Genomic DNA, 22,175 nt, shown 5'->3' with positions numbered 1-22,175 from the left:
TAAATATATCGCAATTTAGGGTCTTATTTGGCGCCTGCATAAATTGATATTTGAAGAAGTGATTTTTGACTAGTCTGTAAATAGCGAAATTGATGCTACTTAATTCTATTTAGCAATTCTAATTTTTATTTTATGAATTTCTTATGGATGGTGAGTTTGTGATTATGTGCAGCTATTTTCTTAATGTGCTCATGAAATTTTGTTGATTATTATTGAGTGGAGATTAGAATATTTGAGTAGGGATTAATTTTGGTCTGATTTATTTACAAAGTAGTAGTAGACATACATGAATTCTGTTCTACTGCTTTTGAAGTCTAAATGTGGAATGAGTTATTATAATAAATTTTACTTAATATGGTGAGGTCGTCTGATATCAAAGTTTTGAGTCATACACTATGGAATTGTTAAACTGAAATATTAGGTAGTTTCTGCACATTATGTTGAACGGTAATAATATCCATTGTAGACGCATAACGGTAGCTAAGGATTAACTCAAGTATAATCCAGTTATTAAATTCTGAATATGGGTTAGCACGAATCTACAGAGACTATGCATATAAGGATCAGAATCGTTAAATTGGACAGGCTGGGCAAGTTTAAAATAGGATAAAAGCAAACAACGATTGTGAAACAAAGAACCCTAAAACGTTTTTTTTCGCTATCTCCAGAAAGTTTTTTTATCTTCTGAGTCATTCGTTTTATGAGCACCTATCTGAACGCCTTAACCGTAACCATTTAAAGACAGTAAACGCTCCGTGGAACGATTTTATGTTCTCTCTCGTAGTTCCTCGTAAATAAACGATCGTGGTGGCCCGGCCATTTTGAGGAAAAGCTATTTTTATTCCTTTGAGAATCGGAAATAGTGTCCCCTTGATGGAAAAGCGTTGATAGCGTGTTTTTCATGCATTCGAGATCGGGGAGATCCAATGGTTACCTTAATGGAGTTGTTTCAACAGGCTATTTATGGAACCAGTTCGAATCGTGGCCTAAAATGCGTTGCCTGCATCAACTTGTCCATTGCAAGTCTTCTGAAAAATTATTTTTTGAATTATTAAAAAAAACTAGATAATATATAATCAAATTTAACACAAAACAAAAAGTAACACTTTAATTATAGTCATTTATGCAAAGTGAATATATTTTCAGGAGCATTATTCGTTATCTAGTATAGTATATAATAATTGACCCATAAAATTATGCTTACTTCACATGCAATAGATAAAAAAATATTAAGGTGAACTAAATTTCTATCTACTGCAATATTTTAATTATGTAACACCTTGTTTTTTAATCAGCTTTCTAAACTTCTTTCTGATATAATGTTAAAATAATTATAGAATGCAAAATGATGAATTTATTATTATTTTTAATACGAAAAAAAGAATCGCCCAACGTGGGGCTCGAACCCACGACCCTGAGATTAAGAGTCTCATGCTCTACCGACTGAGCTAGCCGGGCAGATGGGAGAAGGGTTCGATTTTCCGCAGTAGTGGAGCAAGCCGGAAGTAAGACTCATTAACGAGGAATGTGTTTTTATTTACAGGATAGGGGACTTCCAGTGCCAGTGCCAGCCTTTGATGGACCTAGCGCCTTCGTCCCTACGTCTGAGGTAAGTACCACAATCTCGCATTTTCTGCATCGTTTTTATTACTGTCATTTTTAATGTTATTTACACAACTGATAATTACTTTTTCGTAATTACCGCGTGTCATTTGTGACGAGGAGTGGAACAATGTCAGATGTATGAAATATTCAAAGTGTCAAGGTCATGAGACGAGCTTTAATTTATTAATTATACGAGGGAGGCGTTTGATAATGTTTCCGACGAAAATTGACACATTTGTGTCTTTACGCGGAATATTAGGGCAAGAAAAACAAAGTTATTACGAGCAGCTTAATGTGGGACATGGAATTGGCGCTCGTAGCGCCGATAACTTTTGCTCTGGGATTGGTAGTCGTCGGTAAAAGCGAGTCTCATGATTGGTTGGGAGGAGGACGACACTATGGATTGGTTCACATTTACTTGTCCCCTGGTAACCTTCAATTTAGTCTAATTAAGAACAATTAGGTGCTTGCAGCTCAAGCTGCCACGTCTCGTACCGTGTAAGTTAAAGGAACCTTCATTATCGATGGGACACTTGTTCCACGATTTAATTACGCCCCCAATCTATGATTCCACTAATTGCAATGGTATCGAAAGCACGATAGTCCTACAAGTATAATCATCAAATTTTTTTGGATATTTCAGATTGATATTTTGATTCTCATTCATACTTTATTTCATCTCAAATTTCCTTTTACTTTTACACGATCTTGTTTGTTTCCTGGATACATTTCATGAAGCTGTGATAAGATCGTTATTTTCTTGTTGCTGTATCAATTATCCGTGCAAAGTTGTAACACTGAAACTTTTAATAACGCTCAGTAGATGGCGCCAAGCACGAGCTTCATTAGCGCGCAAACTATCACTTGAATTAAATTCAATTAGCTTAATTAGTAATGGAATAAGATATTATTTAATTGTCTCCGTCATTTTATTTCTCGAATATTATGTAAATGGATATATCGATATATTTATCGTGCGTCAATGGTTGATTTCGTATCTGTTTTATATAATTTTTAGCTCAACAATGAACCGTGCTGTTAAGATTAGATAAAGGAGGGCATAATGCGCAAATTATTCATACGCTTATTTATTTTGCACGAACCAGATATCCCTGGAAATATAGCGACACTGTTTACTAGAATGTGTTCCACTAGACTTACCATACAAATTCATCAGTGGTAACTAAGAAATTAGTTTCATACATCTGACAAAATATACACGCGTATATGTAAAAGTGATTTTACGCAGCCTCCGCCGATACGTTGCATTTGATTCTCCTTTTTTAATCAGTGTTTTCTCGTTCGATTCAGCGATTGCATCGAGTGTGCATCACTCGATGCACCTTTTGAATTCTCTCATTGCGAGTCATTTTTTTCATGAAACTCAGCATGAAGTGAATTTGTACTTCGCGATTGAATATTGATCATCTTGTTTTGGGCGATATCGACAAGAAAAAAATAAAGGTAAGTGCAAAATAATATACTTTGTAAATTTTTCGATTAATATGCAATACGCCACGCACGATAGCCCAGTTTCGTTTAGCCTGAATATGTATTGTTTCGTGGAGGAGGATTCATGCTAATTAAGACTGGAATAATTAACGTATAGCTCACTACGCTAGCGATGGTTTCATCGATGTCTATAATGGTTTTTCATTCATTTGACTCATCACTGTCGCAAGCTCGACGTTCTACATTTTGCCAAGGCTTCGTGATTTCCAATTTCAATCGGTCGCGTTTGCTTGAGCAAACAACGCTTTTGTTTCACACTGAACTCGTTCTAGCGACACGGGACTGCACAATAAAAAAGTAATTATCTTTCGCGAAGTATTGCATTTTGAAAATCGAACACTGTTTCTCTACCCCGTTTTCACTTCTTGCAACTAAACAATTCCATACGTAGGTGGAAAAATGGAAAATCCTTTGTTTGAAGCTTTGTTTTTCATTCGTTCAAGTAAATAGCATTCCTGTTTCTTCAACTCATTGTTTTTACTCAATATTCCAAGCTGAATTTGAGAATAATGATAATATTTCTTGACGATTGTTCTCGTATTTCCTGGATGGACGCAGAGGGTCAGGTGAGAGTGGGCAATAATTACGCGTCACGTCCGTGCATCGCTTGAATATTCTACTTGTGATTTTGCAGGTTCTGCGAGATCATGCTCGCTGCGATTTAAGCGTGATTAGTCGTTGACCTCGGGAAGCGGCAAACTTTCTGCAAGATCTTATAAGATTAGACTACAGAATATTTATGAAATGTAGGATTATTAAATTTTTTAACCTTTGAAGAACAAGGAATAAGGAAATGAACAGTAGGGAATAATTGAGTCTCGGTTAATCAAGATTCCACTGTGCTAAAAATATTGAATCCTTTTATATTATTGCGCTACTTCTCAAATATTCTGAGCTCAAACTCATTCTACCACTTCTCTTGGCAATTTACTCTATCATCAAGTTGGGTCACTCGATTTTCTCCTCTCTCCTCCTTCTTTCTTGATAGTATCTTGCTTACTCAGTAGATCTTCTTTTTCTTGGAACCCATCAGAGACCCAAGGGCCAAACCGGTCCAGATAGAACAGGGGAAGAAAAATTTGAAGAAGTACGTGCAAATTCACACAGAGTTGCCCAACCCCACCACGTGCTCGTCCAGCGGAATTCAGCAGCTGGTGCTGCATTGAGCCAAGTTCAAACTGCCCTGAATTTCTAACACGGTATGCGATTTCTGCGGTATCTTGGAGTGGTGCCCAAAGTTTGCCGAGGGAAAGAGCTCGGGGAAGGGTCACGACGAGGGACAGGGGGATGAGGAGAGGAGGGACGAAGCTCGCGGGAATCTTGGTCAGGTCATTGCGAGTCGCAGCCAGGTCCAGCGACCGCAAGTGGCTATAAGTGTCTCGTATACAAGCTCCATTAAAGATCTAATTGAATCTTTTTCTTGTCAATTTTTCTATGGAGGCCCATGACCTTTTTTATGAGGACTGTCGATGACCATTTTCTTGGAGACACTCGATGCTAAACCATTTATTCAATTTTTAGAGTAATTGACGTTAAAAGCTTGGGACAGAAGTAGGACTTTGTTCCGCGTTAGGTGGCTCAAGTCCAAAATTTTGGGAAACGAGGGTACCATTGGTTTAAGATTCAAATATTCAACATTTTGAAATTTGAAATCTTCAAATTTTTAAATATTCAAATTCTTTTAATTTCAGAACTTCAAATTTTCAAATATTCCAATATTAAATAACTGGGATTTTCTGCTTTTTAAATTTCTCAAATTCTTTGAAAATTTTCTACTGTTCTGAATTTCAGTCCTCACAATAGGAATTTCTGTTATCACCTAAATGCCTCAGATTTCCAGAAAAAATTAGTTATTGATACATTAAAGCAGCAAAATTCGATCTTTAATTACTCAAGGATCGTTTCAAGCGTACCGTGAGAATCTTTGAACCTGCTATTGTATTAATGCCCCATTCGACGAGGTCTCGGGTCACGATTAAATTCCCAGGGATCATTGACGTCTTCCACACGTCCCTCAATTGTTCGACTATCGTTCCCCCTTGTTGTCGACTCGTAGGCATCACGTAATACAAGGTAGAAGTTTTATATTTCTTTTTCGAATTTTCTAGGATGTATTTACACGCTGGAAAGCTCGGAGTCAGGGCCATTATCAACGAGCTAATATAATTACGCGGGTATTTACATATCTATCGTGGCAGCGTGACGCAAACTAGAGCATGTACGTTGTAATAATTGCATTACGTCGTGAAATTGCTGGGAAGCTATCGGGGGATCGGAAGCGATGAAATTACGGCTCAATTCTTTAGGAGATAGACCGGAAATAGACGTGTGGGATAGGCGTGAGGGTGAAAAAGGAAGGTAGAAACGGGGATAGGGTAGAAATAGCGGAATTTCTCATGTAAATCCTTCGCCACTCGGTTTGTAAGCCCTCGCGTAAATAACCAGCCTCTGCCTCTGGAATATCTATGGGAATATTATTTCGGATATATTTCCAGAGACGTATTGGAGATGGGATATTTCATTCAATCTATCTTCTCGCGCGTGACGTTGCAGATTTCGTTCAACTTCTTTTCCTGTGATGACACATCGACTGTTTTTTAAATCCCCTCAAATATTTTGGCACAATTTTCACCTTTCACAGTATTTCTCCAATATAGTCTTTCCATATTTTATGCCCCAGCTCTTGAAACTATTTTTTACGACAAAACTTTTTATTTCGTTCTATTATTTACTATTGTTATCAGATTTTTTTAAAAGCATTTTCGCACCGAAACACGACTCGCCAAAGTTGCTTATTGCACTTTAATTGTCCCGCTGATAATTCGATAGGAACGTCGATACCGGCAACAGCAATAAATGGCCTCGATATCGGTGTAGCGCCCTGATAAGGAATTTTTCATTTAGCTCGCCACATATCCTTCCTGATATTGAGGTAACCTAGGGCAAGGTTATCTCTGTCGTCTATTACAGAATATCGCGCGACAAAAAATGTCGTACGATCGGAGGAGGATGTGTCTCGTAGAAAAAACAGGGATAAGGGCAGAGGTGTAGTGGATATCAGGTGCCTCGAATTCTGTCGAAGCAGTTTCGCATAGTAACCGAGGGGAAAAATTTTAATTAACTTCCCCTTCCTGATGGGAAAGGCAGATCTCGTCCGTCTTTGCTGCGGGACGAGTCAGCTCTCGGAGAACTGTATAAGGTGTCCTGGAAGTAATTCGACAAACTTCGAAGTTCATTCTGGAAACTTTTTCTCCAGCGATAAGCGCTTTTTGTCTGCAGTTGAATTTTACGGCTCATAATTGTTATCTACTCTTCTCTTCATTCATGGTTAGAATTTTCATTCGAATTTTTTGACGAAGATTGCACGCTATTGTCAAATTGTGCAAAGTTAAAAAATTAAGCTCTTTGAAAATGTAACTTCAGATCCCCCCTTGTGGCCACAGAAATCTTTTTAAGTAGTACAGGTAAATTATTCTACTAACAGGAAGAGGGAATACATGATTCAAGCAGTGGGTCAATGACCTCGAATGTCTTAAATAATTCAACTAAATCTTCTTATGTTAATGCTACCTAGATCCTACCATCATATTCTACACTGCAACAATATCACTGTGTGTCTAATTGTAAGTAGATAAGCCTAGATAGTACCAAACTTCTTCTCCTTCCAAGAATACTAAGATCGTCTTCCAAAGTTGAAGCATTTATCTCCAGGACACCTTGTATAGTGTCTTTGATTTTCTTCCCCGCTATCGCTGCATTGGTTCTCAGTGGTTGCATTTCCAAGCCATTGGTCGTCACGGCAGACACGCCTTCCACTGCACACGCAGTGGTCCCTCCTAATCTATAACAAGATAGCTGGGGACTGGTCTTACTGGCTATCAGCTTGACGTGCTCCGAGTTAATTGCGATCCGCGGTCACGGCAAGGAGCCATTCCCACAGGCAGTTTCGGTTGCAGCTATTTCTTCGCTGATTATTTGCGGCCCTTAGATAGATTGGCAAAAAGTGGACTAGAGCCTCTATATAGTTTACTATCCATGCTTCCTCGATTCGTTTCCATATAACCTGTTTCCTGGATCTCTTTAAACGCGATGCAAATTAGAACTGTGATATAATATCGTTTACGTGAATGTCGCGAAAACAAGAATATGCAGGTTAGTAGAAATGATTGCTAAGCTTCCCGATAAGTTCCTTTGCTTTACGTATCTTGAGCTTATATTATGGTGAAACAACTTATCGTTTAGGCGACTTGTATGAAGTAGACGTGAACTAGCTCCATTTTTGAGAGCGGTGTTAGCGGTATTTACATTTAATCTTAATTCATCAAAATCGTGACCATAAAAAGAGAGAAAAAATTTCACTCCATCTCAAAAATCCTGAAACCTTCTATCTAATCTAAATCCCTACAAAATGTCAGCATGAGACCAAGGCCCCCACCAGTTTCCTCCATTTTCTCTCTACAAAAAAAAAAATAAAAGAATTTCCACCCTCTTCCAAAAGTTCCAAGCCTCCCCCAATACAAACCATTCACATCTAATCTAAATCCAGCCTAATCCCTAGTCACCTCCAATCCCCGTGGCTCTCCCACGCGAAGACAATGTCTCGAAGTCCTTCCATCGATTTCCAATCGGCCCCCCTTCACGAAATTCCAATTCACCGCGTAGAGTCCCACTCGAAAACAAACCCAGTCGTCGGGGCAAGGTATCAAGCAGCTGCTGGTCGGCAGGCTAGCTTCTTCTGTCCCGTTATCGCTTATCGTCTCATTCCAGGCGACGTCAGCTGTCGTGCGAGCGTTCGAATTGACAGTCACTTAGGCGAGAGAGAGCGGTACACGTCGGCCAGTCCGCGGCTCGTGGTCCAATCGGTCAGCGTAGCGAGTGGAATCGGCGAATCGTAGTCAGACTACAGCGAGCCAGGGTCTGGTCGCGCGTCTGTCGCGCGTTCTCCACCTTCCTCCCCTTGGCGCGCGCTCCTCGTCAGCGACGTCGCTGTTCGCGGGTGTTCATTCGCGTGTCAGACGTGGTTGAGGTAGGACGCGCGGGCTCCGTTTTCCCGGAGCGTCGTCGTGCATAAATTATCCCAGGAAGACGCTGGTGACCTGCACGTGTCCCACGACAGCCTGACCCAGCGACCTGACCCAGGCCTCGACCTTCGAGGGGACACGTGTCGAGCAGCTGCCTTGCGTCACAGGTACGTGGTACAATGTGCTAGTATGGGTTGGTTTATGGACACTGTAACTTGTGACGTGATCCCACTCGCCGGTGGTAGAGGAACTGTGTGTTTTCGCTGTGCTGTGATTGGATGCTTCCTGAGTAGCCCAGTTCTGCGAAGCAAAAAGCCAAGGTTTTTGTTTGAGTTGAAGTTGAACTGAGCTTGATTACCATAGGCAGTCGGGGTTTTTCATCAGACGAGTGCTTCGCCAGTTTTCTTGGGTTCTCGTGGCAGGTGAATTGATATTGAAGAGGCTCCGTGGTTTTCTGTTTATTGGGACGCGGAATATTACTATGCTGTGAATGTATGCTAGTTTGTAAGCCTTCGTGTATCGAATCACTGATTCTAATTAAAACTCTCCAGTTTCTAGATAATTATTATTTGAACTGATATTGCAGGGGTTTATTCGTTCCCTCATTTAGCCTTGAAATATCGATTTTATGCAAACTACTGCGTGTAGTATATACAGACTTCCTAGTATTCTGGAATCACGGATTCCATCTAAGACTCTCAAATACCAGGTAATAATTATTCTACTCGCAAAGCAAGTAAACAGCACCACTTTCCACGATCAAAGTGTCGCAAAGCATCTAAAAACTGGAATGCAGTTCGGGTGGCGCGTAGTGGCGCATTCAGCGCTGTTTTTCTGGGTCAAACTCGCGACCTTGTGCATTTGCGTGGCCCGTGGGTGGAACTTCCGCAATATCGTAAATTCAGAACGCTCGCTGCTCGCCATGGCAATGAACCATAACCGTGCATCGATATCAATCTTCTTGATCGATTTTCAGTGATCGACGAGCTACCGAGCTCGATAATTTCCCCCTCGAAGTTTTATCTTTCGCGAGGTTACGCTTCAATAACGATGCTGTTTACTTTCCACGAGCGATACTGTGGCGCAGAATATTGTTGTCCAGCGAGTCGTCTTGAATTTCTGATGCTAATATCGACCGTCACCGACCGTCGCCAATTGCGTCGCGACGCTGCTCGCGGTCGCGGACGCTATCTGAGCTTCCTGGAGGACTTGCAAACTCATCAAACCAATTCAGACTGACGCCTGTCGGAGATTTTCTCACGGGAGGGACAGTTAAATGGGGGAGAGAAAAACTGTCATTCTGATAGTGGTGAAGGGTTGTCTGTCTTCAGCTGGGTAGAATGGTAATGGGTTAGAGGAACTTTGAATTACGATTGTTTGAGAAAATTTTGACGACTCTTGTGATTTTTCAATGGTATATGACAGTTGAAAGCTAGTAAGACCACACTATTATTATTTCTTTCATGTTAATGATATTTTGCTAGTAATTATATGGAAATTCTCTGAACCAAAAATTTAAAAATAAGAGAATTGGGGTACTTGCCTATATTTCTGTGTCTTTGGATTAAAATTATTATTTATAAATAGAGAATTTTTCTTAAAAGCTTATATAGTTTAATAATAATATAGTTATAGTAATATAGGAAATAATATAATAATATAGTTGAATAAACTTAAAAAAACAACTCTTCAGTTTACGTATACAAGTTCCTTCTTTATAACTAATTCTAATCCGATGACACAGAAATAAGGACAAATACCCTACTTGCTAATTCTTAGATTTTTGGTCTAGACTAGCCAGTGAATAGAAATATTTATACGGTACCCAGCGAGCTAACTTTCTAAAAATTCCGAAATTGTTTTTAAATTCAAACGACGTTCTAACCACTCCGCGAATTAATTCATGCCTCGCACGAGAGAGAAGTGAATGTCCATCACTTATTCACGCAAAGACCTACATCTCGTTAGGTGTCTAGTTGGTCCCATTCATTCCGTTCCTCGTAAATTATCGATAGCACGCGAGTTCCGTGGCAAAAACTCACGTAGTCGAGATTTGTTTCCGGCAGATACGTCCTTCGAGAAATGTATTATGCTGCACACATATGCGGAACTGCGAAAATATTTTCGAGCCCCTGAGAGACGAGTCGGCTAGTGTACTCGTTGTCAAACTTCTCGCGCGTTTTTGAGTAATATGAATAATTCAGGAGGGAGAGTTCTCGCGTGTTGAAGGTAATTGCCGGCGGAAATATTGCGTCAGGCGACATGCCACGAACTCGTGGGAAGCTTGACAAAGGTGATTGAAAAGATCGCTAACGCCCTACCGATGATACCTGTAACGAGATTACCTGCGGTTGTTGTCCAAGGTTGCGTGGATTTACTTCATCGAGCATGTGAGCCGAGAACGAATTGACGTTCACACGAGTGTGACGTATTGGCTTTCTTATCGTGGGTAATTTAAATTTCCTGTAATTTGAATGCCACGTATGCTCGAAACTAAATATTACTGAAACGTGTTCTAGTGGGATTATTTTCTCGAAGAGAGAAATAAGGTGTCCTCTTTAATGAACTCTTTGAGACATTCAAAACTTTTAGGACCTTTAGTCTTTTACTTATATAGTTAGTCGTAAAAGTCTGTATGCAGCTTATTATTAATTTATAACGTTTTAAGAAACACTAGAGTCACCTTTATGACATTGTACTTTGAGTTTATTGATGTTCTCTGTTTAAAGTGCATAGGATAAGTAGTGGATTGACACTAAGAAGATTTTGATATTCAAATTGCTTTTTTCAATGGACTTATAATCTTCTCTGCATTTTAAGATTATTGATATATAGGCTTTTTTATGACAGATGTCAGAAATTTTAAAAAGTGATTAATATTAGACGCTCTTAAAATGCGCGAGAAATGTGTCTGACTAGGGACATATTATACTGCCAGCGCGCATTAGCCAGGTCAGACGTAGCAGCGTCAGTAGAATAAGTCTAGTCAGACCATTTCATACGAATTTTAGGAGTTCCTGGAGCAATTAATAATTCTGAAACGCAATTTCATTATCCTTGATTTTTTTCTTATTTTAGCATATAGAATTACCTTTGAAATTTTCTGACACCTGTTGTTGCACACCTTGCGTATTCTAGGATATTCATCCAACATTTCTCCATTATTTGAGGAAACGCGAGTCTGGCCTACATGACTGTACTTTGCATTTGTTGATCTCTTTTATTTGAAGAATTACAAGTACAATATTTCCTCATAATTTTCTTGCTACGTTCATTATATTTTTAAATTATTTTGATTAACTAATTTTTGCTTTAGCTTTTTATTACCATTTTTCTTGAGACCAAGATCTTTCTGTAAACAAATTTGTCTCTAGTATAATTTCATTGCCAATAAACTGTTATCTGAAAACAAGGAAAGACTGTTCACATAGCGCTTCGATTCCAAGAAGATTCTATCGTCAGAATTCCTTTTAAATCGATTTGCTATTTCTGCGTATCTTTTTTAAGACTCTCAAAATAAAATTTATCGGTCTCTCAATCGCTAAAGCTTCACGATTCGAATCCCATCACAGCATTCCGGCCAACATTGCCATTCCTTAGCTCACGGTCCCCCGTTATCGCGAAATTTATCGCAACATAATTTATTCTCTCATCTCGTTGGCCTCCTGACTCGCTCGTTATCGCTGCAACTTTCTCGATAATTTTTTCTTTCTGCCACATTGTAATCGTGTTAGCCATTGCGTGGAAAAAGAAAGAAAAGGGTGCAAAGGCAGGGCTGAAACGCAATGATTTCGTTACTGAAATTCGCGATGCTGGTTTTGCTCGTTTTTCGTCCGCGTGTTTTAATGAAATCCTTCAACGCGCGGTTTCGAGGCACTTTGTTAGCGGCCGTGTGCATTTGAACGCGCGCAAATACGTTTTATGCGCTCGTTTGCCAAGGAAATTGTGTCGGCGAAGCTTAAGCATTCCCTTAGATGCTCGCTGGCTCGGCGAACAAAAGCCTGGCAAGCTCGTTTCGAAGCTTCCACGAGCGATACAGTCTGTGTGTCTCCACGAAAACGCGTTCAATTCGCTTTGCCATATATTTCAAGTTTGTGTAGTAAAAGAGACTGCCATTTAGTAGGGGTCCGTCGATACTTTATTGAATTTCTTGGGAACTTGGAAAATAGAATGAAATCCATTGTTGCTATAAGCTTATGGTTATTTTTACTAGATACTTCGTCAATCGTAAAATTCTAGCCATTGTTTGGCACAGAATATGAACGTGCTTTTATAATGAGAACTCAATATTTTTGCAAGACGATAATTTTGACAGTTTCAAAACACAGTCTTTTCTCGTTATAGTCATTTTGTTCATGTTGTTCAGGTATTGATCTGGTTATCCGTACCATCTAGGTAATTTTCCATTACTTGTTTCAATGATTTATTCTAATAAACAGGGGTAAATTATTCAAATACATTAATCAGCTAATGCGTCCTAGATAACTAGTAATTATTATTGCAATCGAGCATTATCTAACAGACATTTAATTAAGTAACTATCTAAGTCCTCTTTTTAATAGAATATTTTTCATATTAGACCTTTTTGTAAAAAATACCTAAAATACCTTCTTATAAAAAAGATGTAAAATTGAACAAGGGCTGCTTTCGTTATGAACTCTTCAAATCTACCGACTAACGACCTCAGCTTGTCAACCAGCTTGCCAACCGACATTTTCTTTGATCCCGCCGGAAGATTCGCGTCCGCCGATGACGTAAATGCTGCTTTTTATCGTAATCAGCGCGATCGTATTTAACTACAGCGTTCCGTGCTGATATCGTACTTAGAATCTCGTCCAGCTCGTAGAAAACACATGTATGCATAGATGCTTTCGCCTCACGGCCGGGGTTCACGTTTCTTTTACAACACGTACGCCGATATGCAAATGATGTGCAAATTTCCGCGTTTCGAGTCTCGCTAAAAGGTCCCGCCGCGTTCCAGCAATTTGTTCGCGGCGCTCCACAGTCTAAGGACTCAAATAGTACACCTTTGGAAGGCCATCAGGACGGGTTCGAAAATGAAATAACAAAGGGGAAAGGAAAAATGGGAAAAAAGGACGAAAGAGGGAACCTTCGGTCGCGTCGCAAAGGCCTGGTTAATTAGCATTCGCCTTTCTGTCTGCGCTTTTTCTCTTGCAGCTGATTTATTAGCGACGTGCTTGAAAGTTTCACGGGAAATTTCGAGTGTAAAAGCCACGCTGTGGCCAGGAACACGATAACGCGTGCAGCCGCGATACGCCTTGCTGAAATTTACATTAAAGACGCGAAGGAGATTCTACGTCATCTCGTAAACGACGAATGCAGAAGGACTCGCATTTCAAATCGTCGGTTGGCGAAGCCTTCGCTATTTTTGCTCGCGATACGAGTGGAAATACACGCCAGGGGAATAATTTGTTTGTGTCACGCACCTTGGTGAACTGTAAAAATACCGCGGAATTTTAGAGAGCTTGTTGCGTGGGAAATCGACCGCTCAGATAAGTTCAGGGCTTTCAGTGTTCTGTATCTAAGTATTCCCAGTATATTTATAGTTGCTCATTAAAATGTGAGAGGAGGAAAGCACATGAAATTTTAAAGCACGACGGACTAGGGGAGGGCTGCAGTTAGAACTCATAATATTCGTCTGTCACATGGAGGAATAAATATGTATAGGGTAATCTGGAATTCAACGAAAGCTTTAATGTGGTTTTGCGATGAAATTATATTTAAAATAGTGCATACAAACATTTTTAACTTCGGTATATTTCTCGAGTCTTTTTTACCCATTTATGAGTCCTGTGAGAATTCCTCTTAATTTTCAGAAAAATGTGTGTTTTGTGAAATACGAATGAGTGAATTTAGAAAAATACAGTAGCCAGTACTGTGACTTTCGTGGGTTCTATAAAAGGTTTCTTAACATTCAGGAAAATGAGTGCCTTTGAGAAATATGAATAAGTGTATTTCAAGAAACCTGATTCTGCTATTCTGCCTTATAATTGCAAATATTTCTCCTATAAAATTCTGTGGTAGTCGAAGGTGAACTGTTTAGAGCGCGAACGATCGTATTGAAGAGCGGAAATGAGGCAGACCGGAAGGGTCAAGGAGGGCAACGGAGCGGCGAGGAAAAGGAGGTTCTCTTTTTCGTGATTCGCCAAATTGGAACATTCCGTTTCTGGTTCCGTCGCCGAGAGTATCCATGCGGAACATTTGTCGCGAGCTCGGACCATACTCGAGCGTTCTCGTCATCCTTATTAGGACAGGTTGAAAGGGGGCGATCCACTTTTTCCCTCCATCCTCGTGGCCGCGCGAATCTTGAACGAAAATTAAGTCGACGCGACGCGCGACGAGAGTCGTTCTTCCTGCCTCTTCGATCCAATAATACGCGCTGATTGTACATTCAAGCAGACAGGAGAGCAATTTCTTGCGTGCCTCCCGTTTATTCGACATTCAGCGCCATGGTGAGATGCAATTATAAATTGTTGATTATGCAAACGCGTTTATTGATCCGTGGGTTATCGGATTTTTGCATATGCAAGGGAAGAATGTGGCATTAGGTACTGTGTGAGTTGTGTGAAATAATGAGGAGTTTTAAATTTAGTGCAGGCATTTAATTATTTAATCATTGGAGGCAGAAATATTTTGCAACGATAACAATATCTATTGTATTAAATTTCTCTAAATTGAAATTGGATTAATTAATATGTAATATAATATCGTGAAATATCTTTCCATTTGCAGGGGTAGTATAGGCTAGTATAGAGTTTTGATCACTGTTTGTATACTTTACAAAATGTTACAGAAGTAATAATGAATTTGATTATTTATTGAAGGGAAAACAATATTATATTAAATTTCTCTATAAAACGTCAATAAGTATGAAGCATACTGTTATAATTCACTTTGCGTATGCAGTGGATGAATAAAGCATTGTGTTCTAGCGTATTTTATAAAACAATGCAAAAGTTTGAAACCTCGTGCAAATATTGAATCATGTAATAATTAATTGGAAAATTTGTTGGAGGGAAAACAATGTTTTATTAAATTTCTTTGGAATAATACATCGATACATATAGAGTATAGTATCATAATAAAACACTTTCGTATTTTCTGAAAGCTTTAGAGATTGACTAACACAGACTCTTGCAACTGACAGTAAATCGATTTATGACCTCATACGGTGCTTCTGAAGTCAGTTTCGTGTTCTTCCATTGACGTCCCACGAAGTATACTTCTATTCATTATTCTTTCACTTTACTGTCGTGTAAGCTCTCGTTTTTCCTTTGTCTCCCTCGGCCATTCAATTTGTTTGCTTGGGTAATCTGCTTTCGTCTCTAGAAAGGCATAATTGTTTTCTTTTACCCTGTACTATAGACTCCTCGATATCCATCTGCTCTTTTATTACTTGCCCTCTAATTCCATTGTGTTTATACATCTTGAAAGACCTCTTCAGCATGTCCATAGTATCCAATCTCTCCTTATTTCTCTGTTTACCTCTGTGCTTTCAAGTTAAAGGTCGATCCTCGTGGAGTTATTGTTTATCGAGGATAGTAGTCGAAGAGCGTCGAGTTGCATTCGAATCCCGCAAGTGAACGGTAAATTAGTCGTACGAAACTAGTTTTGCTGTTATTGCTGATTTCGATCGTAAAACTGATTGCACCATTAATACGAAATTTATTAAATCTCTGATAACGTATTAACTTCGTAGAATTTTACTGCCACTTTACTTTAATTTTAAACAGAATTCTTCATTTAAGGAATTTCTATTTCTCTAGAACTCTCTATTGCTTTAGAGCAACATAAATCTATCACTATTATTATTCGTATTAAATTTCCCATAATTAGCTAAGTAATATTTTTATGGTAGCCATGGCTCACAGACTGTCAAAGTGTTAAGCTTATTGCCAGTGTCCCTTGGTTTACCACCGATTTGTCGGTCGTCTCGCCTTGTAATTGAATGAGACCGATGTTCCACTTATTTTTCGAGAGATTAAAATAGTTCCCAGAGGGAACGTTGAGCAGGGGGAAACGTGTCTGATCATGGAATGCCCGCATCTACTTTATTACGCTCAGTACCTCCGTCTCGTTTTCAATTAAATAATCCCTTCTCGTCGCCATCGAATCGTCTTTATGTCGCGGTTCCATTACCCGTGATATTTCATTCGATGTGGTTGAAATGGAATTTTCCCGAGGAATCAGAGGAAAATGTCGACCTTTCACCGCCAAAAGGAAATAAATAGCACGCCTTAACTCACTTCTAAGTAGAGTTTATGCAACTCGCCTTCTTGAATATTCTCCTAGCTTGTGAATATTCTATTGTCGCTTACATACTTTTTTCATTAATCCTAACAATTGTCAGGGTGAAAGTAAAAAATTATACTGTTTCAACTCTGAACGCTATTTAATGACTGCATTTTATGAAACTGCGTTGAATATGATCAAACCTTGAATGGTATTCTGTATGAACTATCACTGTTACGTGGTTTATAAGACAAAGGAGGGATTATTCAGATATCATAGAACGTTTGAATATAGAAGTCTCTACTTTATTAAAATGTAAAACATAATCGTGATCAGAGAAATCGAGTTCATGTTCCAATCAAGACTGATTATTTAAATATTTTCAGTCCCAATTTACAGCATCGAGCGACCTATAACTTCACGATCTCAAACGAATTCCACGTGGCTATTAATAATCTAGGTTCTCAAGCCGATATTCAATATTTTATCCCTTTAATGCTCTCAGTATGCCGAGGGTGCGGGCTCAGAGGGAATTGTGTATCCTGCGCCGTGTTTTTGAATAATTAGTGTCTGCTTCCGTAATCGAGCTGGCTGTGCTTCTTGTCCCAATGAAATGGCCTCGCGAAAACGATGTGATCAACACAGTATCCTAGCTATGGTCAAGCACGTTGTTTCTGAAGCTCATTACGTCCTTGAACGAGGGACGAACAAAGTGGCGCGAGATAAAGCGCTGGCAACTGCTTCCTCCGTGCATTTTCTCTATTCCAGTCCAGCAAGCTCGACGCTGTCTCCAGTATAATGGAATTCCAGCCAGCTCTTTTTTCCTCGCCCTGTGTTTCTCGATTTTTCTGTAAACGCGATAACGCCACTTCCTTCTCTGAGGGATCGCTTTCGCTCCATAACGGAGCAGATAACCCTCACCTTCCTTGAGAAAGTGCTTCGTAGTTGTCTTTCCTCTGGAATAAGCGTACAGATAGTTCGAGGGGTAGTTTAAATATGATTGGTGACAAGTGGGAGTTCGAAATAGGTGGTCCATGGGTCATTGTATCACTGTAGCAGGGTTGGAGGGTTACAGGAAATAATGGGGCGTAATGGGATTGTAGATTTATGTGTTATCGAAGTACACTGCAATTGTCGTGTTATCTGGATATAGATAGCTTTATTTATACGCCTGGCGATGTGGAAATTATCGATACTTGAATGAGATTTATTCTTGTTAATTTGTTGTATCTTAGGAATTTATCGAAGAAAGTAGCAATGATTAAGTTTGAGTCCTTAGTCTACAAAAGATTGAGAATTTTTAGAGCTACTTTTAATATATATTTAAAATTGAATTATTAATAGAAATGCTGTGAGTTCAGCAGCTAGGAATCTCATTCTATAAAATTACCTTTAAATTAGCAAGGTACAATAGCAGTTATTGGAATCAGGAAATTTCTTGATTAAATCCAACTTCCTTGGAAAATACCTCTACTTTGCAAAGTCTGCGCGAATTACCTTCAACAAAAGCAATAATCGAAAGATAAAGATCCACGACGAAGAACAATTTCTATTTGGTTCCCGAGCGATCGATTCTCTGTGTTCGTTGCAACATCTATTATTAGAGTCGACTCGAACCTCGACTGTCGTTGCAGTTAAGTCAGCAGCCTATTGTCGCAGAGAAATCGGTGCACACATAGGGGTCACGTATCGCTCCCAACGTCGTCATCATTGCATTATAGCGTACACTAGTAAGTGGGATGCATTCGAGGTATGAATTTAGCATCGCTGAACAATAAGCAACATATACCCTTGTCCCATTTTCCTCTCCCCAAATTGCAGTTCTCCTGCAAAGTCCCAGTATTACTTGAGCCATTTTTCTTCATACAGCATCGCGCTGTTTTTACTTGGACTCCAACACGTCGTGGAACGTTCCTACTTCGGCTAGTTTCAGATTCGACGTCGCCTTAAGCTCCATCTAATCGGTACTAATAGCTAGAGGACTGAAACTGGGGCAGAACTCGCGGTAGCAGGAGATCGTCGCGAAAGTTCCCCGTTTCAAAACTTAATGCCTCTTGACCAGTTTTCACGGCTCATTATCGATGACTCGTTTCTCCCGACAAACGAGGGAGACTCGTTCGATCGCTGGACTAGTTACCTTGGACAGAAAATTCATTATTCGCTCATCGGTAGAACTCATCTCGAGGATTATCCGAGACCCCAAGCCGAACTGATCAACTTCACGAAATAGGGAACAAGGAAATTGACAATTGAAAATACAATGAATTATTCAGGGGAAGGTAAATTCCTGCCAACTAAAAATTAATTAAAACACCTTCTGAAACGTGTAACTATTATCCAGAAGTCATACATAATTTTATAAAAACAGTTGAATAACTTTGCCTCTGAAAAGGTATTCTGTTATTAGTATTCCCAGGTCCTCGACTTCTAATTAATTTTTGTTCCTCCTCCTGGGTGAGAACTTTCGGATGCAAGTGGTGTAGGAACGTTCGTAGACAGCCTGTGTCGTCGATCCATCGGCTCGTAGCTCCGTCGAATTAACGGTTCTCCCTTGTACCGTCGGTGTTTGCATTGTAATCGTCGGGTATCACGTGCACGGAATTGCTCGATCGTGGTCGAAAGTTCCGGCGACCCGCGCGAGTTTCGGGCAGCTTCGAAGCCTCGGAAGCCGCGGCGAAATAGCTGAAGTTGCTTCGATTAATTCTTGTTTCCCCGGGCAGGAAGTTGATGAACCGCCCCTGGCATCAGTGTCTGCGTATTAAATGCTCATAAATCCGAAGCACCTGCTAACTAAATTTCCAGTACCCAGTCTAGTTCCTCGTAGCCTTGTCTCCCAGACTGATAACAGCTTTAAGCGGGGCTAGAGTTTCGCTTCCATAAGCCTTTGCTTTTTCGTTCCTATTCTCGAGTCTGTGTTACTGGGTTACTCTTTTGCAGTCGGCGTTTCGATGCTTCTCGTTACTCGATCGCTAATTACTCTTAAGGCCCTCGAATTTGGCTTTGGTAAGATTCTCTTTTGGAATTTTCATGAACTTTTTGTATCCATATAGACCTGAGTAGTTATCTTCGATGGGTATTCTGGAACTTTTTTAATTGAAATGTAGTGCAAATACTAGGGAGTACGTTGTTTTAATTGAATTGCAGTAAAACAACGAAAAAGTAAACAAGCATGGAATACACTGTTGCAAGAGACTCTTGTGTATTTTGGACAGTATTGTAAATTTTCACTCTGTACAGATTTTTACAATTGCTGTATGTAAAAATGAGAAATTTTAGATATTAGGATTTAAGATGAATTTCAGTAATATTGTTTCTTAATGATACAAACAAAGAGCTTCTGCTGACTAATCACTGAGGTACGACAACTGTTTCTTCACGATTTCTTGACGTATCGCAGGAGCAAAGTGCACGGAATCTGATACAGTTCCCTTTGTCTGAGCGCATAGTAATTCTCCGTGCGCCTCTTTCCAGCTCGGTTCCTCCCTGTCCCGCTTCTAAGCTTTCAACTTATTGTTGACTTTCACGTGAATGAAAACGTTCCCTCGAATCTGGGATACTCGTGTTTTCCGATCCGCTGTTTTACGTGTATTCCTCTCTATGCTTTCCGCTTTTCCACTCTCTGCCCGTAAACATTAGCTTGCCGCGGAAAAAGAGCCTTGCACAAGCACATAGAAATTGCTTCCTGACGATGCAGAGCTCTTGCTGAATCAGAAGTAGACGTCCAGTCACTTCGTCGATAAACAAAGCGTATCACGGCTGAATGAACGATCAGGGATTATTAGATTAAGCTTATCTGGTATTGCAGCGCGGGGAGGGTAAGATTAATGAGCTTATACCTTTCGCGAAGCTTGGCTATCGTGCGTGTGATGCCTGACAAGGGGAGGTTAACAATGTAATCCAGCTGTTTCTTATAAAGAGAGCTGACTATGTGTACGACTCAGTTTTTAGTAAGGGTTTGTCAAGTTGTAGAATATTTTCAAGTTGAGTAAAGTGTGAAAGATTTGTAAGGTTTCAAATTTTTAAATATTTGAATATTTATTTAACTGTTCAAATATTCAAATTTTCAAATTTTCAAATTTTCAAAAATTCAAATTTTCAAATATTCAAACAACCTCCCTTTGTGAGCAACTGCTCCTCGAACAACCTACTCACACGTTCTCTTATCTTTCAGGTAGTCAACCCTCTCGACAACATATTCAATCTTATCCAAGCAAGAACTCACAACTCTGGCTGTACATCAAACGCTTCCAGACGTCCAGAACACTTCGAACTTCAGCCATTAAAAATCGCCTGAGAAGACGCCCGAACCCAACAACCGAGGATCGACCCAGGCATGACTCGTATGCTGCTGCAAGAGCCTGGATGGAAAATCGAGCGGAAGGGCTCGGCCCTCCTGTTGAGGAGGGACAGCTCGCATCTGAAGACGGCTCGCGTCTGTTTCCGCTGCGACGTCGAGGTCCGCGAATACGAGCGTGACGAGGATTACACAGTCGAGGCGGAACCGGAAGCGGCTGCCAGTCCACTGGCGATGTGCGCCAGTTGTCTGGCTGCCCTCTGCGTCACCGTGATCCTGCCTTGGCTGCTGATAGGCGGCTAGATCCAGACTCAACGATCTCGAGGGGACGTCGGGCGATCCTTGCACCACTGGCGAAGCAAGCGGTTCTGAGGGTGGTCCAGCTGGGTCCTCGACACGTGGGATACGAGAGACGATGGACTCTGAGCCTCGAGGAGGGTCTAAGCGGATCGACTGGGCTCGGTCCGAGGAGCAGATGTGCAGTTCCTAATCATAGTCTAATAAGCTTCCCTTGAATGAAGATTATTTTCGAGAGGAGCACAGTGTTCTGAAATGGCTGCCTAGCGAAAAGTGATACTTTGAATTAGGAGTATTATATGAAATATTGAGGATAAGTTAGAGTTTCTTGGCGACTGAGATTTTTCTTGATTTCTTTTTCTATGGAGCACAGCTATTATATTTAATATTCTTCTTAGAGTATATACTTAGAAAATTGAGGACTTTCTTCTGATTCCTATGTCTTCTGACACAACATTGCAAATTTGAATTTTGAGAAGTCTCTGTGTCTCAGAGTTGGCATCAAAAATTACCCAATAAAAGAATAGTCGAAATTTGGTTTTCGCCTGTCTAATCCAGGCCATTTCGAGACCCTGTGCTTCGTTTGGAAGGGGAGTTGTTTGATGGGTGAACGATCGCTCTCCTCTCGCTAAAGTTATGACCGTCTTTATGCTCGCCCCCTGACCCGCGTCATTCCCTTTGAATTTCGTCGGGAAGATACGCGTTCCACGAGACAAAAAGTCAGGTGAATGGGCGAAGTAGAGCTAAAGTAGATTTCCGTGGTAGTCGAGAGGCAAGCGCGCGGCTTTGGCTTCTGCAGAGACGCGGGTCGGGGAGGAAGATCAAAGGAAGACCGAGTACATATTCAGCCGCGCATTAAACCTCTTTACTCGTTCGATGCTATCGACGAAATCCTGCTGAAACGAAGACCCCGTGCCAAACGAGAGTAGTGTGCTCGAGGTACTCGCGGAGAACCTTTCTACTTGCTGTTCCGCTTACTTTGCACGCGTCCTTTGCGAATATTTTCTGCCTCGTCCCTGGAAGCTTAAGAAGTATGCAAGGCTGGAGTGCATGAAGGAAGTGCAGGAGAGAGTATGGTATTTTCTGGTTGTGAACTCGAAGCTGTTATCTTCGTTTCTTGGAATCACTCTCTCACCTGCTTTCACTGGCGACTCTGATGAGAGAGAAATGCGGTGTCAAGGTGTGAAGTGCCT

The 22,175-nt window shown here is 40.4% G+C and overlaps 2 protein-coding genes, 1 long non-coding RNA gene and 1 other non-coding gene across 4 annotated transcripts in view; 2 read left to right on the top strand and 2 right to left on the bottom strand.

Moving 5' to 3' along the window:
• Positions 1–22,175, top strand: part of Sesn (Sestrin) — a 117,202-nt gene that overhangs the window by 2,769 nt on the left and 92,258 nt on the right. The window contains exon 3 of the mRNA XM_076383273.1: positions 1,544–1,609. Within this exon, the coding sequence (XP_076239388.1) occupies positions 1,544–1,609 (66 nt within the window). The remainder of the gene's footprint in view (positions 1–1,543; positions 1,610–22,175) is intronic.
• Positions 733–7,957, bottom strand: LOC143182331 (uncharacterized). The gene is made up of 2 exons (XR_013002422.1): positions 7,680–7,957; positions 733–1,025 (listed from the first exon to the last, which is right to left on the bottom strand). It is a non-coding gene; the product is annotated as an uncharacterized LOC143182331 (long non-coding RNA).
• Positions 1,386–1,458, bottom strand: Trnak-cuu (transfer RNA lysine (anticodon CUU)). The gene has a single exon. It is a non-coding gene; the product is annotated as a tRNA-Lys (tRNA).
• On the top strand, positions 7,713–20,940 carry LOC143182533 (uncharacterized). The gene is made up of 4 exons (XM_076383572.1): positions 7,713–7,979; positions 8,013–8,105; positions 8,148–8,305; positions 20,567–20,940. The coding sequence occupies exons 1-4, from the start codon at positions 7,713–7,715 to the stop codon at positions 20,865–20,867; spliced, it is 819 nt and encodes a 272-aa protein (XP_076239687.1). The 3' UTR covers positions 20,868–20,940.

This window comes from Calliopsis andreniformis, chromosome 8, assembly GCF_051401765.1.
Source record: "Calliopsis andreniformis isolate RMS-2024a chromosome 8, iyCalAndr_principal, whole genome shotgun sequence".
Classification (NCBI taxonomy): domain Eukaryota; kingdom Metazoa; phylum Arthropoda; class Insecta; order Hymenoptera; family Andrenidae; genus Calliopsis; species Calliopsis andreniformis.
This window is presented reverse-complemented; position numbering and strand designations above follow the sequence as displayed.